The sequence below is a fragment of the Papio anubis genome, chromosome X (assembly GCF_008728515.1).
Source record: "Papio anubis isolate 15944 chromosome X, Panubis1.0, whole genome shotgun sequence".
Lineage (NCBI taxonomy): Eukaryota > Metazoa > Chordata > Mammalia > Primates > Cercopithecidae > Papio > Papio anubis.
The window spans coordinates 102419460-102435221 of NC_044996.1; the positions used below are offsets into that span (position 1 = coordinate 102419460).

Here is a 15762-nt window from a genome sequence, read left to right on the forward strand (position 1 = left end):
TGATTAGTACGCTCAACGGGTATTTGAAATTGAACCCAATCTCTCCCCTATTGTAATAGTCTTGCCATCTATCACAATAGCCCTGAATAAATTCTTCCTTACTATTTTAACAAGTGTCAGGATAATTTTTTCTTTAACAAGACCAACTGTGCAATTTGAAAAGATTATTATTAACACCATCAACATGAATCCAAGCAGCACCCACAGACGGGGCACAACTCTCTCTCTCTCCTCTCTCTCTCTCTCTCTCTCTCTCTCTCTGAGAAATGGAGTGACTATGGCTATTGATATCCTGTTAGAAAGAATACATGGCCAGAGCTAGCCCCAGAACTGAAGCATCTTCCATAGAGAGTAGATCTCAATCCTAGCCACTTCAGAATTATTTGTGTAACCAATTAAAACTGGTTGTATGACTAATATGATATTTTTGTAAACCCAAAGCATCGGGCTAAGGCCAATAGAAAATCTGATCTCAGTCATGTGATCTGGAATTTATAAAGTCCAGAAAATGTGATTAAAGAGCCATTTATCAATTTTTGTCTGAGCCTCAGCCTCTCTACATCCCCTCTCCTTTGGGAAGCTCAAGCTCTATTCCACTAGAGGCCTAACAGTCCCAGCAAAGTCCTGGCCAAGGAGTTTCTTTCTGGGCCACGTAAAACACAGACATTAGCTGTTTTCTTTTCTGGAGATAGAGCTTAGAAGAACCTAGGTTTTAAAACACAGTATTGACTCTTCTTGCCAGAGTGGGGCATGGAAATAAAAAGTATTCTCCTATCTTTCCTATCTCCTACTGCAGCAAGAATAAGGCAGACTTTGAAATCTCCACAGATGACCCTGCTACACTGGTTTATAATAATTTTCAATTCTCCTCACCATCCTCTGAAATCTGCTTTATCCCCAGCCCCTTCTGACCATAACAGTGAGTCCCAACGTCTTTAGCTGAGTTACTCTTTGTAGTAGAAAATAAGGGGACCTAAAGTCCTATATTTCCTTGTCCAGGGCTCTAATAACATCATCCTTTCTCTCTGGACAGGCACTGTCTCACAAGAATCTCCCCTGGGGGCCATTGTCAAGCACAGAAAAGAATCCAGGAGTGTTAGGGGAGTTATATTTCCAGCCTTTACTGAGGTGCAGGCAGAAGTGCATGCTATTGGTAAGTTTCAGTGATGGGTTTCCCTTGGGAAATCCTTAGTGACTGAGGGTCAAGCTTTATCATCCCAGGGGCAACTAGTGCCTGGACCCAATGAAGGCAAAAACCATTTCACTTTTTCACCCTAACTGTTCTCCCCTAGGGCAAAATAGAAAGTTAAGTTAAAATACTGGACAATAGTTAGGTTTAAAAGTCCCCAGAAGTGTTTTAACGAAGGGTTTTCTGCATGCTTGTTCAGAAAAACGACATTGCATGAAGAATCTGCATTTTGAATCTGTAAAACCAAAATAAGAGTAACAATGTCTGGGTAGTAAAGTTGAATGGCAGCATCATACTCACATGCAGTCTATGACATCCGATGCTAATACCAATTTGATGACTCCCTGCTTCAGAACAACTCTGTCACTTTTTGAAACTTAAAGGGACTTTAAATATATTTTACAAATGATAAACCGAGGTTTAGAGAAGTTAAACTACTTTTGTTGTAATCCTTGTGTATCTAGGAACTAAATTGTCTTCCCTTTCTACTTCAAAAATTACTTTTCCAGAAAAACTTGAAAAGAATGAAACATACTTGCTTTTATTGCTGCCCCCTGCTAGCAAGTCATTTTTACACTCTGCAAGATTTAGGTTTCACATTACCATTACCAACTGAGAGACAAATATCAAAATCTATACCTGTATATGACATAGTCATATCCAGCCACTATAAAGAGCTCCTGCAAGTTAATATTAAAAAGATAACAATCCCATTAAAAATGGGCAAAAGACTCAAGCAGATATATTATAAAAGGACATATAAGAATGGCCAATAAGCACCTAAAAAGGTGTTTAACAATGTCAATCTTCAGGGAAAATGAAAATTAAAGTCACAAAAAGATACTACTTCATCCCCTCTAGAATGTCCGAAATAAAAAAGGCAGATAAATCAAGTGTTTTGGGAGTATGTGAAGCAACCAAAACTCTCAAACATTGTTGGTGGAACTGCAAATGACTGAACTAAGTTTTCTTTTTTTTTTTTTTGTCTAGAAACATCTTTTATTTGGGTAACAGGTCCCAAAACAGGTCAGTTAATAAAATAGATTCTAAAGAATATGGCCCTATGCACAGCCCTCCCTCCCCAAAAATAACGCTGGGGGTAGGCATTGCCCTTCCCCCTTGGGCTCCTCGGGTGTATTTAAAAAAATGTTTTGGCAGCTCAGTGTTTATCATCTGGGCATGGGACACCATGTCCATGTCCCCATATTCCTAGGGTACAGTAGCAGTAGGTGGCTGCAGCAACCTTCCTCCTACCCCAGCCCAGAAAATATTTCTGCCCCACCCCAGGATCCAGGACCAAAATAAAGAGCAAGCAGGACCCCTTCACTGAGGTGCTGGGTAGGGCTCAGTGCCACATAACTGTGCTTTGAGAAAGAGGAAGGGGATTTGTTCGGCACTTTAAAAATAGAGGAGTAAGCAGGACTGGAGAGGCCAGAGAAGATACCAAAATTGGCAGGGAGAGACCATTTGGCACTAGTCCCCTGGGAGACGGGAAGAGGGAGATAGATATGAGGGCAGGCGCTAAGAAAAGTAGGAGGGGTCCACTCCAAGTGGCAGGGTGCTGAAATGGGCTAGGACCAACAGGACACTGACTCTAGGTTTATGACCTCTACATAGCTGTCCCACAGCAGCTGGGTGCCCACCTCCAGCCTCCCATGTGAGCCTGTCCTCATGTATAGTGTCCAACTTCTGCTTCTAGCAGTCAAGTGTCTTCCCCAATCCTAATGTCCCCTGATCATGTCTCTAGCAACTTGACCATCTCTTGTTTCTTGGGACTGGGGCCAGCCTCTCGTCTGCCCACTTCCCTCTCATTAGTCAGATAGCCCCAAAGGCTCTATCTTTAGCTCCCAGAGAATTTTTTGGTCCTCAGTACTTCCCTTCCCCATTCCTTCCTATTCCCCACAACTGGGGGAGGGAAGGGAGAACAGGGGCACCTGATCATCAATCTCCCCTGCCCCTCTCTTGAAGCACCCTAGATTTGGATGAAGAGCAGGCCAGTGAGTAGGGCAAAGTCTGCTAGGAGCAGGATGACCTTGACGATCCTTTGTTCAGAACTGGCCAGCTCCTGGGGCAGGATTTCCAGAAAGGTGATATAGAGAAAGGTGCCAGCCTCCATGCCCTCTAGCACAGACTGACCCAGCTGGTGCAGAGGTCCCGCCGACTCAGCCAGAGCTGCACCCAGCCCGATGCCTAGAGGTGTCATGCATGAGAAGAGGATCCCACAGCCAGCCACCACCTGTGCCCTAAGGTGGCTCTGCAGCAGCCGCAGGGACAGGCTGACAGCCAGGATGCCCTTGTGGAGCAGCAAAGCCAGGCACAGCTCCATCGCCCGAGCCCGGTCTCGCTGTGGCCCCACCGCCAGTCCCTCAAACACAGAGTGGAGGGCCAGGGAGAATACCAGTACACAGGCACGCAAGGCTGAGGGGCTTGCTGGGGCTCCACTCGCCTGTGGAACCCCTGGCCCATTATGCCAATGCTGCGGCCCACCATTCACTGTTCCCAGCAGAGCCCTTGTTTCCTCAAGAGGTGACAGCCCTGACTGCTCCTTGTAAGCCAGTGTGATCTGCTCCATCACCAGGACCAGGAAGAAGCCCATGGCCAGGATGAACTCTTGCAGCGGGAACTGGAGCGTCACGTGCAAGGCTGCCAGGGCCTCATCTATGGCAGCCAAGTAGTCAGGCAGCAGGTCCAGGAGACAGGTGGCCAAAAAGACGCCCCCCGCAAAACAGCTTACTAGGCTCAGCGCTTTCTGGCGGAAAGCTGAGGCTTCATGGTTAGCTCCTGGCTGGCGCAGCACACAGATGGGCACCAGGCTGCAGAGGAGGGTGAGCACCAGCAGCAGCACCAGGGCCCCCAACTTCACCTCCAGCCCCACAGGCACTGGAGGCTCTGAAGCTACCACCTCTGGGCGCCACATCAGGAGCTCTGGCTCTCCCCAGGGCCCCATGGTGCTGCTGGTAGCTCCAGTGACTCTCAGACCTTGCGAGGGTCTCACTACATGGTCTCCTGAACTAAGTTTTCTAAAGTTCAAGCTATATCTACTATATGACCCAGAAATACTACTCTTAGGTATTTACCCAAAGGAAATTAGCGTGTGTGTGTGTATATATATATATACACATATACACAAAAAATACATTTATACTTGAATGCTCACCACAAATAGTTAAAGCAATATTGAGAAAAAACAAAAACAAAACAAACATCACACTACCTGACTTCAAAGTATACTGCAAAGCTGTAGTAGTCAAAACAACATGGTACTGGCATAAAAATGGGCACATAAATCCATAGACCAATGGAACAGGATAAAAAGCCCAGAAATAAACTCAGACATTTATGGTCAATTGATTTTTTGACAAAGGTACCAAGAACAAACAACAGGGAAAGACAATCTCTTAAATAAGTGGTTCTTGGAAAACTGAATATTCTCACACAGAAGAATAAACTTAGTCCCTTCTCTCACACCACATACAAAAGTCTAATCAAAATGAATTTAAAACTTAAACATAAGACCTGAAACTATGAAATTAACAAGAAAGAACATAGGGGAAAAGTTCCATAGCATTGGACTGGACAATATTTTTTTAATATTGCCCCAAAATAGACAAATGGGATTACATCAAATTAAAAAGCTTCTGCGTAGCCAATGAAAAAATCAACAGAGTGAAGAGAACACCCACAGAATGAGAGAAAATATTTACAAATCATACATCTTATTAGAGGTTAGTATCCAAAATACATAATGAATTCAAACAAATCAAATTTCCAAAAAAAAAAAAAAAAAAAACAAAACACACACACACACACAAATAACCAGATTTAAAAATGTACAAAGGACCTGAATAGACATTACTCAAAAGAAGACATACAACTGTCCAACAGTTATATGAAAAAATGCTCAATATCACTAATCATCAGAGAAATGCAAATTAAAACCACAATGAGATATCACCTCACACCTGCTAGAATGGCTATTATCAAAAAGATGAAAAATATATGTTGCCTAGGATGTGGAGTAAAGGGAACTCTTGCACACTGTTGGCAGAAACATAAATTAATACAACTATTATGGAAAACAATATGGAGGTTCTTATCCTAAGAAATTAAAAATAGAACCACTATATGATCCCAAAATTTCATTTCTGGGTATATATACAAAGAAAATGAAATCAGTATGTCAAAGAGATATATGCATTCCCATTTTTTTCATATGGAATCAACCTAAGTGTCCATCAACAGATGAATGTGTAAAGAAAATGTTATATATATACACACACACAATGCAATATTATTCAGCCTTAAAAATGAGAAAATTGTGTCATTTGTGACAACATCGATGAACCTGGAAAACATGGTAAGTGAAGTAAGCCAGGCATGGAAAGACAAATACCACATGATCTCACCTGTATGTGGAATCTAAAAAACTTGAAGTCATTGAAGTAGAGAGTAGAAAGATGGTTACGGCCGGGCGCGGTGGCTCAAGCCTGTAATCCCAGCACTTTGGGAGGCCGAGACGGGCGGATCACGAGGTCAGGAGATCGAGACCATCCTGGCTAACCCAGTGAAACCCCGTCTCTACTAAAAAATACAAAAAACTAGCCGGGCGAGGTGGCGGGCGCCTGTAGTCCCAGCTACCCGGGAGGCGGAGCTTGCAGTGAGCTGAGATCCGGCCACTGCACTCCAGCCCGGGCTACCGAGCAAGACTCCGTCTCAAAAAAAAAAAAAAAAAAAAAAAAGAAAGATGGTTACCAGGGGCTCTGGGGGACGAAGGATTGAGGAGACATTGGTCAAAGGATACAAACTTTCATTTAGATAGGAGAAATAACTTCAAGAGATACATTGTACAATATGGTGACTATAGTTAATAACTATGTATTTCCGTATTTCAAAAACAATGTATTTTCAAAAATTGCTAAGAGAGTAGATTTTAAGTGTCCTTACCACAAAAAAATGGTGAGGGTGTGAGGTAATGCAAGTATTATTTAGCTTGATTTAACCATTCCACAAGGTACACATATTTCAAAACATCATGTTGTACATGATAAATATATACAATTTCTATTTGTCAATTAAAAAAATAAACTGAGGAGAGGAAGATGGCAGATAGGAGACAGGGCTAATGTGTAGCTCCCACATGGACAGACAGAACAATGTGGAGACTCACATCATGGTCTTTTGCACCAAGAACCACTGCGGGAATGTACCAGGAAAACTGAACAAATTCGCAGATCCTTTGAAAGAACCAGAATGCAACTGCAAATTCCTTGAAACAGGCAAAAAGCTGAGTTCCCAAAGTGTGAGATGGGGAAAACCTACTGCCAAACACACATCCCTACCAGAGAATCTGAAAATCCGGATCACAGGAAAGATTTAACCTTACCTAGAGAAGAAATGGGTTAAGGATTTGTGAGAAATGTAAGTAGAGGTATCAGCAGGAAGTACCTTGAAGGTACTCCCAGTCTTCAGCTCAAGCCCCACAAAGCCATGCCTGACTATGTCTCGCAGTAACCCTTGGGAAAGTCAGTCAGTGAAATTCGGAAAGCTAATTCATGGTCGTGGGACAAAGGAAGCTCCCAACTGAAATTGGTAGTGGTTTTGGCTACGCAAAAATTTTCTTGAGTGAAGTCTGTGGGATGAGCGGGAGCTACTATGGATACAGGTAAGTGAGGGAAGGAGCACAGGAGCTGCAGCCAATAGACTGGGCAGATGGGGAGGGATGAAGTCCAAAAGCCAAGCTTGTTTTTCAGCAGGGTAGCTCAGGACCTGGAGCAAAGTCTACACAGTGGGGACAAGGGGAGCGAGAGCAGCCTCACCAACTGCATGGCAGTTGGGTGAGGCCTCTCTCTACCAGCTTTCCCCTACTTCCCTGGTGAACTATATGACACAGCAGATGCAGCCAAGATCCCCTCTAGAACATAACCCCATTGGCCTAAGAACCACTTCCCTATCCCCTACAGTGGCCACAGCAAGTACAGCCCAAGGAGAGGGTCTGAGCCCAGACCTGTCTAACCCTGACCACACCTAATGGTATTTCCCTACCCACCTTGGTAGCCAAACACAAAACATAGAAACTCCTGGGAGCTTTATGGTCCTGCCCATCACCTGAGAAACCAAAATAGTTACCCTGGTCATCTTAGGTCAATCGTAGAGCCTTCTACAACTATAATAGCTGGTGCTCTCCTGAAAATTCCACCTTCTGGCTGGAGGCCAACCAACTCAGAACATTATAGCAACTCAAGACAGAACAACCCTGATCCCAGGAAGGAGACGACAATACTTAAATTCTGCTGTCTGCAATATCCTGGCTAACCAGAGGTCCTGAATATGTCCACATGACAACTTCACCAGTAGCATAATTAGCATTCAAGAAAGCCAGCACCCTAAACCTATCTACAGCAAAGGACTCTCAGAGTCAACTTCACTTCCCTGTCACCTCTACCAGAGCAGGTGGTGGTATCCATGGTTGGGAGACCTGAAGATGCATCACATCACAGGGCTTTTTGCAGACATCCTCCAGCACCAGCCCAAAACCTGGTAGCCCTGCTGGGTGGTTAGACTCAGAAGAGCAATAACTATCACTACAGTCTACCTCTCAGCAAGCCCCATCCATAGGGAAAGGCAGAGAGTACCACATCAAGGGATCACCATGTGGGACAAGAGAATCTGAACAACAGACATTGAGTTTCAGAACCCTCCACTGAATTAGTCTACACAAGTGAGAAGGAACCATAAAAGTAATTCTGGTAATATGACAAAACAGATTTCTATAGTACCCCCAAAAGATCACACTAGCTCCCCAAAGCAATGGATCCAAACCAAGAAGAAAGTTCTGAATTGCCAGATAAAGAATTAACAACCCCATCTCTACTAAAAATACAAAAAATTAGCCAGGCATGGTGGCGGGCACCTGTAGTCCCAGCTACTCAGGAGGCTGAGGCAGGAGAATGGCGTGAACCCGGGAGGTGGAGCTTGCATTGAGCTGAGATCGTGCCACTGCACTCCAGCCTGGGTGACACAGCGAGACTCTGTCTCAAAAAAAAAAAAAAAAAGAATTAACAAGGTTGATTATCAAGCTACTCAGGAAGATGCCAGAGAAAGGTTAAAAAAAAAAATGCAAAGAAATTGAAAAAACAACAGAGGATATAGATGAAAATTTCTCCAGCGAAATAGATATTATAAAGAAAAAAATAACCACAACCTCTGGAAATGAAAGACACCCAGAGATATACAAAATGCAGTGGAAAGTTTCAACAATAGACTAGAACAAGTAGAAGAAAGAATTTCAGAGCTCAAAGTTGAGGCTTTCCAATTAACCCAATCAGACAAAGACAAATAAAAAAGAATTTCAAAAAATAAACAAAGCCTCCAAGTCGTTTGTGATTATGTTAAACAGCCAAACCTAAGAATAATTGATGTTCCTGAGGAAGAAGAGAAATTTAAAGTTTGGAAAACTTATTTGAAGGAATAATTGAGGAAAACTTCCCTGGCCTTGCTAGAGATCTAGACATCCAAATACAAACTCAAAGAACACCTGGGAAATTAATCACAAAAAGATCATCACCTAGGCACATAGTGATCAGGTTATCTAAAGTCAAGACAAAGGAAAGAATCTCTAGAGCCGTGAGACAAAAGCATCAGATAACCGTTAAAGGAAAACCTATCAGATTAACAGCAGACTTCTCAGCAGAAATCTTACAAGACAGAAGGGATTAGGGTCCCATCTTCAGCCTCCTGGAACAAAATAATTGTCAGCCAAGGATTTTGTATCCAGTAAAACTAAGCTTCATAAATGAAGGAGAGATAAAGTATTTTTTAGACAAATGCTGAGAGAATTCACCACTACTAAGCCAGCACTACAAGAAATGCTAAAAGGAGTTCTAAATCTTGAAACAAAACCTCAAAATCTATCAAAATAGAACATCCTTAAAGCATGAATCTCACAGGGCCTATAAAACAACAGCACAACAGAAAAAAAACAAAACAAAAAAAACAACGTACTAAGGCAACAACTAACATGATAAAAAGAACAGTACCTCACATCTCAATACGAACATTGAAGCAAATGACCTAAATGGTCCACTTAAAAGATACAGAATGGAATAATGGATAAAAATCCATGAATCAAGTATCTTCTGTCTTCAAGACACTCACCTAACACCTAAGGATTCACATAAACTTAAGGAAATGGGATGGAAAGGACATGCCATGAAATGGCAACCAATAGTGAGCAGCAGTAGCTATTCTTATATCAAGCAAAATAGACTTTAAATCAAAAATGGTTTTAAAAAAGACAAAGAGGGTCATTATATAATGATAAAATGAATGGTCCAACAGTAAAATATCACAGCCCTAAATATATACACACCTAACGCTGGAGCTCCCAAATTTATGAAACAATTGCTGCTAGACCTAAGAAATGAGACAGATGGCAACACAATAATACTTGGGAACTTTAATACTCCACTGACAACACTAGACAGGTGATCAAGACAGAAAGTCAATAAAGTAAAAATGGGCTTAAACTATACCCTAGAACAAATAGACTTAACAGATATTTACAGAACATTCTACCCAACGACTGCAGAATATACATTCTTTGCATCAACACATGGGACATTCTCCAAGACAGACCATATAATAGGCCACAAAGCAATTCTCAATATATTTAAGAAAATTGGAGTCCTATCTAGTATACCCTCAGATCACAATGGAATAAAACTGGAAATTAAGTTCAAAAGGAACCTTCAAAACTATACAAATACATGGAAATTAAATAATCTGCCTCTAAATGATCTTTGGGTCAACAATGAAATCAAGATGAAAATTAAAAAATTCTTTGAGCTGAACAATAGTAGTGACACAACTTATCAAAACCTATGGGGCACAGCAAAAATGGTGCTAAGAGGAAAGTTCATAGCATTAAATGCGTACATCACAAAGTCTAAAAGAGTGCAAATACACGATCTAATGTCACACCTCAAGGAACCAGAGAAACAAGAACAAACCAAACCCAAACCCAGTAGAAGAAAAGAAATAACCAAAATCAGAGGAAAACCAAATGAAATTGAAACAAGAAAATCAATACAAAAGATAAATGAAACCAAAAGCTGGTTCTTTGAAAAGATAAATAAAATTGATAGACCACTGGCAAGATTAACAAAGAACAGAGAAGATCAAAATTCGCTCAATTAGAAATGAAACGGGAGATATTGCAATTGATACCACAGCAATACAACAGATTATTCAAGGCTACTATGAACACCTTTATGCTCACAAACTAGAGAATCTGGGAGATGGATAAATTCTTGGAAATATACAATCCTCTCAGATTAAATCAGTAAGAAATAGAAACTCTGAACAGACCAATAACAAGTCACAAGATTGAAGCAGTAATTTAAAAATTGCCAAAAAAAAGTCCAGGACTGCATGGATTCACAGCTGAGTTATATCAGACATTCAAAGTAGAATCGGTACCAATCTTACTGAAACTATTCCCAAAGATAAAGAGGGAATCCTCCCTAAATCATTCTATGAAGCCTGTATCACCCTAATTCCAAAACCAGGAAAGGACATAACAAAAAAAGACCAATTTTCCAGATGAACATAGATGCAAAAATCCTCAACAAAATACTAACTGAATCCAATAGCATATTAAAGAGATAATCCACCAAGATCAAGTTGGTTTCATATAAGGGATGCAGAGATGGTTTAATATATGCAAGTCAATGAATGTGATACATCACACAAACAGAATTAAAAACAAAATCATATGATCATCTCAATAGATGCTGAAAAAGCAGTCGACAAAATCCAGCCTCACTTTATGATTAAAGCCCTAAGCAAAATTGGCATAGAAGGGACATACCTCATGGTAATAAAAGTCATCTATGACAAACTCACAGCCAACATTGTATTGAACAGGAAAAGTGGAAAGCATTTCCCCTGAGAACTGGAACAAGATGAGGAAGCCCACTTTCACCACTTCTATTCAACATAGTACTGGAAGTCCTTGCCAGGGCTGTCAGACAAGAGAAAGAAATAAAGAGCATCCAAATAAAAAAAGAGGAAGTTAAACTATCATTGTTTGGTGATGATATGATTATATACCTGGAAAACCCTAAAGAATAATCCAAAAAGCTTCTAGATCTGATAAATGAATTCAGTAAAGTTTCAGGGTACAAAATCAATGTACACAAATCAGCAGCACCGCTATACACCAATAGCGACCAACCTGAGAATCAAATCAAGAATTCAACCCCTTTTACAACAGCTGTAAAAATTAATAAAATACTTAGGAATATACCAAACTAAGGAGGTAGAAGACCTCTACAAGGAAAACTACAAAACGCTGCTGAAATAAATCACAGATGACACACACACACAAACGAAAACACATTCCATGCTCATGGATAGGTAGAATCAATATTGTGAAAATTACCATACTGCCAAAAAGCAATCTACAAATTCAATGCAATTCCCATTAAAATACCACCATCATTCTTCACAGAACTAGAAAAAGCAATCCTAAAATTCATATGGAACCAAAAAAGAGCCTGCATAGCCAAAGCAAGACTAAGCAAAAAGAACAAATCTGGAGGCATCACATTACTCGACTTCAAACTGTACTATAAGGCTATAGTTACCAAAACAGCATGGTACTGGTATAAAAATAGGCACATAGACCAATGGAACAGAATAAAGAACCCAGAAATAAAGCCAAATACTTACAGCTAACCGATCTTTGACAAAGCAAACAAAAACATGAAGTAGGGAAAGGACATCCTATTCAACAAATGGTGCTGGGATAATTGGCAAGCCATACGTAGAAGAAAGAAACTGGATCCTCATCTCTCACCTGATACAAAAAATCAACTCAAAATGAATCAAGTACTTAAATCTAAGGCCTAAAACCCTAAAAAATTCTAGAAGATAACATCAGTATCTAGACATCTTCTAGACATTGGCTTAGGCAGAGTTCATGACCAAGAACCCAAAAGCAAATGCAACAAAAACAAAAATAAATACGTGGGACCTAATTAAACTAAAAACTTCTGCACTCTGATTACAGCAGAGCAAACAGACAACCCACAGAGTGGGAGAAAATATTCACAAAGGACTAATATCCAGACTCAGGGAACTCAGAAAACTCCGCAAGAAAAAACAAATAATCCCATCAAAAAGTGGGCAAAGGATATTAATAAATTCTCAAAAGAAGATATACAAATGACCAACAAACATACTTAAAAATGCTCAACATCACTAATTAGCAGGGAAATGCAAAGCAAAACCACAATGAGATACCACCTTACTCCTGCAAGTATGGCCATAATTTTAAAAAATCAAAAAATAATAGATGCTGGCATGGATGTGGTGAAAAGGGAACATTTTTACACTGCTGGTGGAAATGTATACTAGTACAAACACTATGGAAAACAGTATAAAGATTTCTTAAAGAACTAAAAGTAGAACTTCTGTTTGATCCAGCAATCCCAATACTGGGTATCTACCCAGAGGAAAAGAAGTCATTATATGAAAAAGACACTTGTACATGCATGTTTATAGCAGCACAATTTGCAATTGCAAAAATATGGAACCAGGCTAAATGCCCATAGACCAAGTGGCTAAAGAAAGTGTGGTACATATACACCATGGAATTCTACTCAACCGTATAAAGGAACGAAATAATGGCAAATACAGCAACCTGGATAGAGTTGGAGACTATTACTCTGAGTGAAGTAACTCAGGAATGGAAAACCAAATATCATATGTTCTCATTGATAAGTGGGAGCTAAGCTATGAGGACACACAGGCATATGAATGATATAATGGACTTTGGGGATTTGGGAGGAAGTAGGGGTAAAGGATAAAAGACTACACACTGGATACAGTGTACACTGCTCAGGTGATGGGCTCACCAAAATCTCAGTAATTACCACTAAATAATTTATCCATGTAACCAAAAACCACCTGTTTTCCAAAAACGATTGAAAGAAATAAAAATAAATACATTAACAAAAAAGAATGTTCATAACATCTTTATTCTTAATAGCCAGCAATTAAAAGCAACCCAAATATCATTCAACAGAAGAATGGATAAAAACACTGTGGTATATTCACATGATGGAATATTTCTCAGCAACAAAAATGAATAAACTACTGATAAACACACAGTATGGATGGATCATAAACATGTTGAGCAAAATAATCCAGACACAAAAAAATGCACATTATATTACCATTTATATTATGTTCTAGAACAATTAAGATAATTAAACCCTTTGAACAATTAACCAAATGTTTAATTGAATTGTCTAATGTGTTTGATTAAATTACATTGAAATTGTTAAATTAATTAAACAATTAAAATAATATCTATGGTAATAATCAGATCAATGGTTATCTTTTGCAAGAACTTTCTCAGGTGATAGAAATGTTCTATATCCAGTTTTGACTCTTAATTATACAGATGTATACAATTGTTAAAATTCTGCCAGGCATGGTGGCTCACACCTGTAATCCCAGCACTTTCGGAGGGAGAGGCAGGCGGATCACCTGAGGTCGGGAGTTCGAGACCAGCCTGACCAACATGGAGAAACCCCGTCTCTACTAAAAATACAAAATTAGCCAAGTGTGGTGGCACATGCCTGTAATCCCAGCTACTTGGGAGGCTGAGGCAGGAGAACTGCTTGAAACCTGGAGTTGGAGGTTGCAGTGAGCCGAGATTGCACCATTGCACTTCAGCCTGGGCAACAAGAGCGAGACTTTGTCTCAAAAACAAACAAAAATACATTGAATGCCAAATATCTGTGTGTGTGTGTGTGTGTGTGTGTGTGTGTGTAGTTTAAAAATGATTGAATATAGCAAAGACATGGAATCAACCTAAATGCCTATCAATGGAAAAAAAGGAAGTGGTACATATATACTGTGGAATACTATGCAACCATAAAAAATAAGGAGATCATTTCCTTTGCAGGGACATGAATGGAGCTGGAGGCCATTATCCTTAGCAAACTAACACAGGAACAGAAAACCAAATACCACGTGTTCTCACTTATAAGTGGGAGCTAAATGATGAGAATATATGGATGCGTAGAGGGGAACCACAGACAGTGGGGCCTCCTGGAGGGTGGAGGGTTGGGGGAGGGACAGGATCAGGAAAAATGACTAACTAGTACTAGGCTTAATACCTGGGTGACAAAATAATTTATACAACAAACCCCATGACACAATTTTACCTATATAACAAACCTGCACTTGTAGCCCTGAACTTAAAAGTTGTGTTTTTTTTTTTTTGTACACAAAAAAACACAGCAAAAAAATTAAAACTGAAATTTTAACCATATTTATCTCTAAAAGTAATCTCATTACCTGTTAACATAGTATTTTAATTAAAACATATACGTATCTTCCCAAATGAAAGATAATTTAATCAGAAGAGTAGAATAGTTTTACATTTTTGGAAATCTCTCTAATGCCTGGCTTAATTAAAGACAGTTAAATTCTCTTAAAAAATGATTGAATAGAGCTATGTAAATCTTCAGAAGAACCTTTCAGTCATTTCAAAACACTAAATTCACCTTTATGAAGAAAACAGGGAAATCAGTTTATAGTTGAGTAATTTTCTGCTGCTAATCCCTGTGATTAACCTATTGGCTCTCTACATTTTATCTCCATATATACTTCTGGAATTTTAATGATTTTTCAGTAAAGACATGATTTATCATACAGATCAACAAACATTTGTATATTTACTTATTTAAATGTTCAATAAGTAAAGAGTATTTTAGAATACTTATTTTTACACTGCCACTGTATCACTTGTATTAATTAGAAATGTTTTTAGCTTCAGGTAACAGATAACTTGACTAAAATGTTTTTAAGCACACATATAATTTTGTTTATTTAATAAAAATCCCTGAAGTTGGTAGTCTCAGTGGTGGCCCAGCATTTTAATGATATCCTGAGGACCAAGCTCTTCCTATCTGAGAAGAGCTTCCTATTACTATGATGGCTTTCATCCCTAAACTTGCCACTTCTCTTGGAGTTTTGCTACCTAAAGTAGATTTTCCTTCGCAAGGAAGGAGAAATAGTTTTTGAGTGGGTAGGCAAAAATAAATGTCTCAATTCTAATGCCCTATTTAAGAAAACCTAAGCCAGTCTTATCCACCCTATGCAAAAGAAAATGTCATAAACAGTGACCTAATTGTTGCTGCTTTAGCTCTAATTATAATTAGAGTGAGCATGATTACAGACATGCTTCTAACCCATGAAGGCTCCTTCCTAAAATTTCAGTCTAAATCACAATTTATATATTTCCTGTTTGTCTATCCTCTTCATCACGGTTTAAAAAAAAAAAAATTCTTAGCTACACTTATGCACTTTGTCTTCTAGATAGCTTGATAATTAGCTTGCTTCATTTAGTTGTTTATAATTTTTGCAAGCATTTTGATTGAAATGACATTGCATTTACAAAGCAATTTTGGTGGAATTGAAAATTGCATATAGTTTTGTAAGTATTACGAGAAAGAGTTTCCTCTGTACATTGATGAATCTATCTGTAAGCAAGATCC

General features: G+C 39.5%; 1 protein-coding gene across 1 annotated transcript; it reads right to left on the minus strand.

Moving 5' to 3' along the window:
* Nucleotides 1–2159: 2159 nt before the first annotated feature.
* LOC100999447 (zinc transporter ZIP1) lies at nucleotides 2160–4450 on the minus strand. Its single transcript, XM_003917606.4, has one exon. The coding sequence runs from the start codon at nucleotides 4134–4136 to the stop codon at nucleotides 3162–3164; it is 975 nt and encodes a 324-aa protein (XP_003917655.1). The 5' UTR covers nucleotides 4137–4450; the 3' UTR covers nucleotides 2160–3161.
* Nucleotides 4451–15762: the final 11312 nt, after the last annotated feature.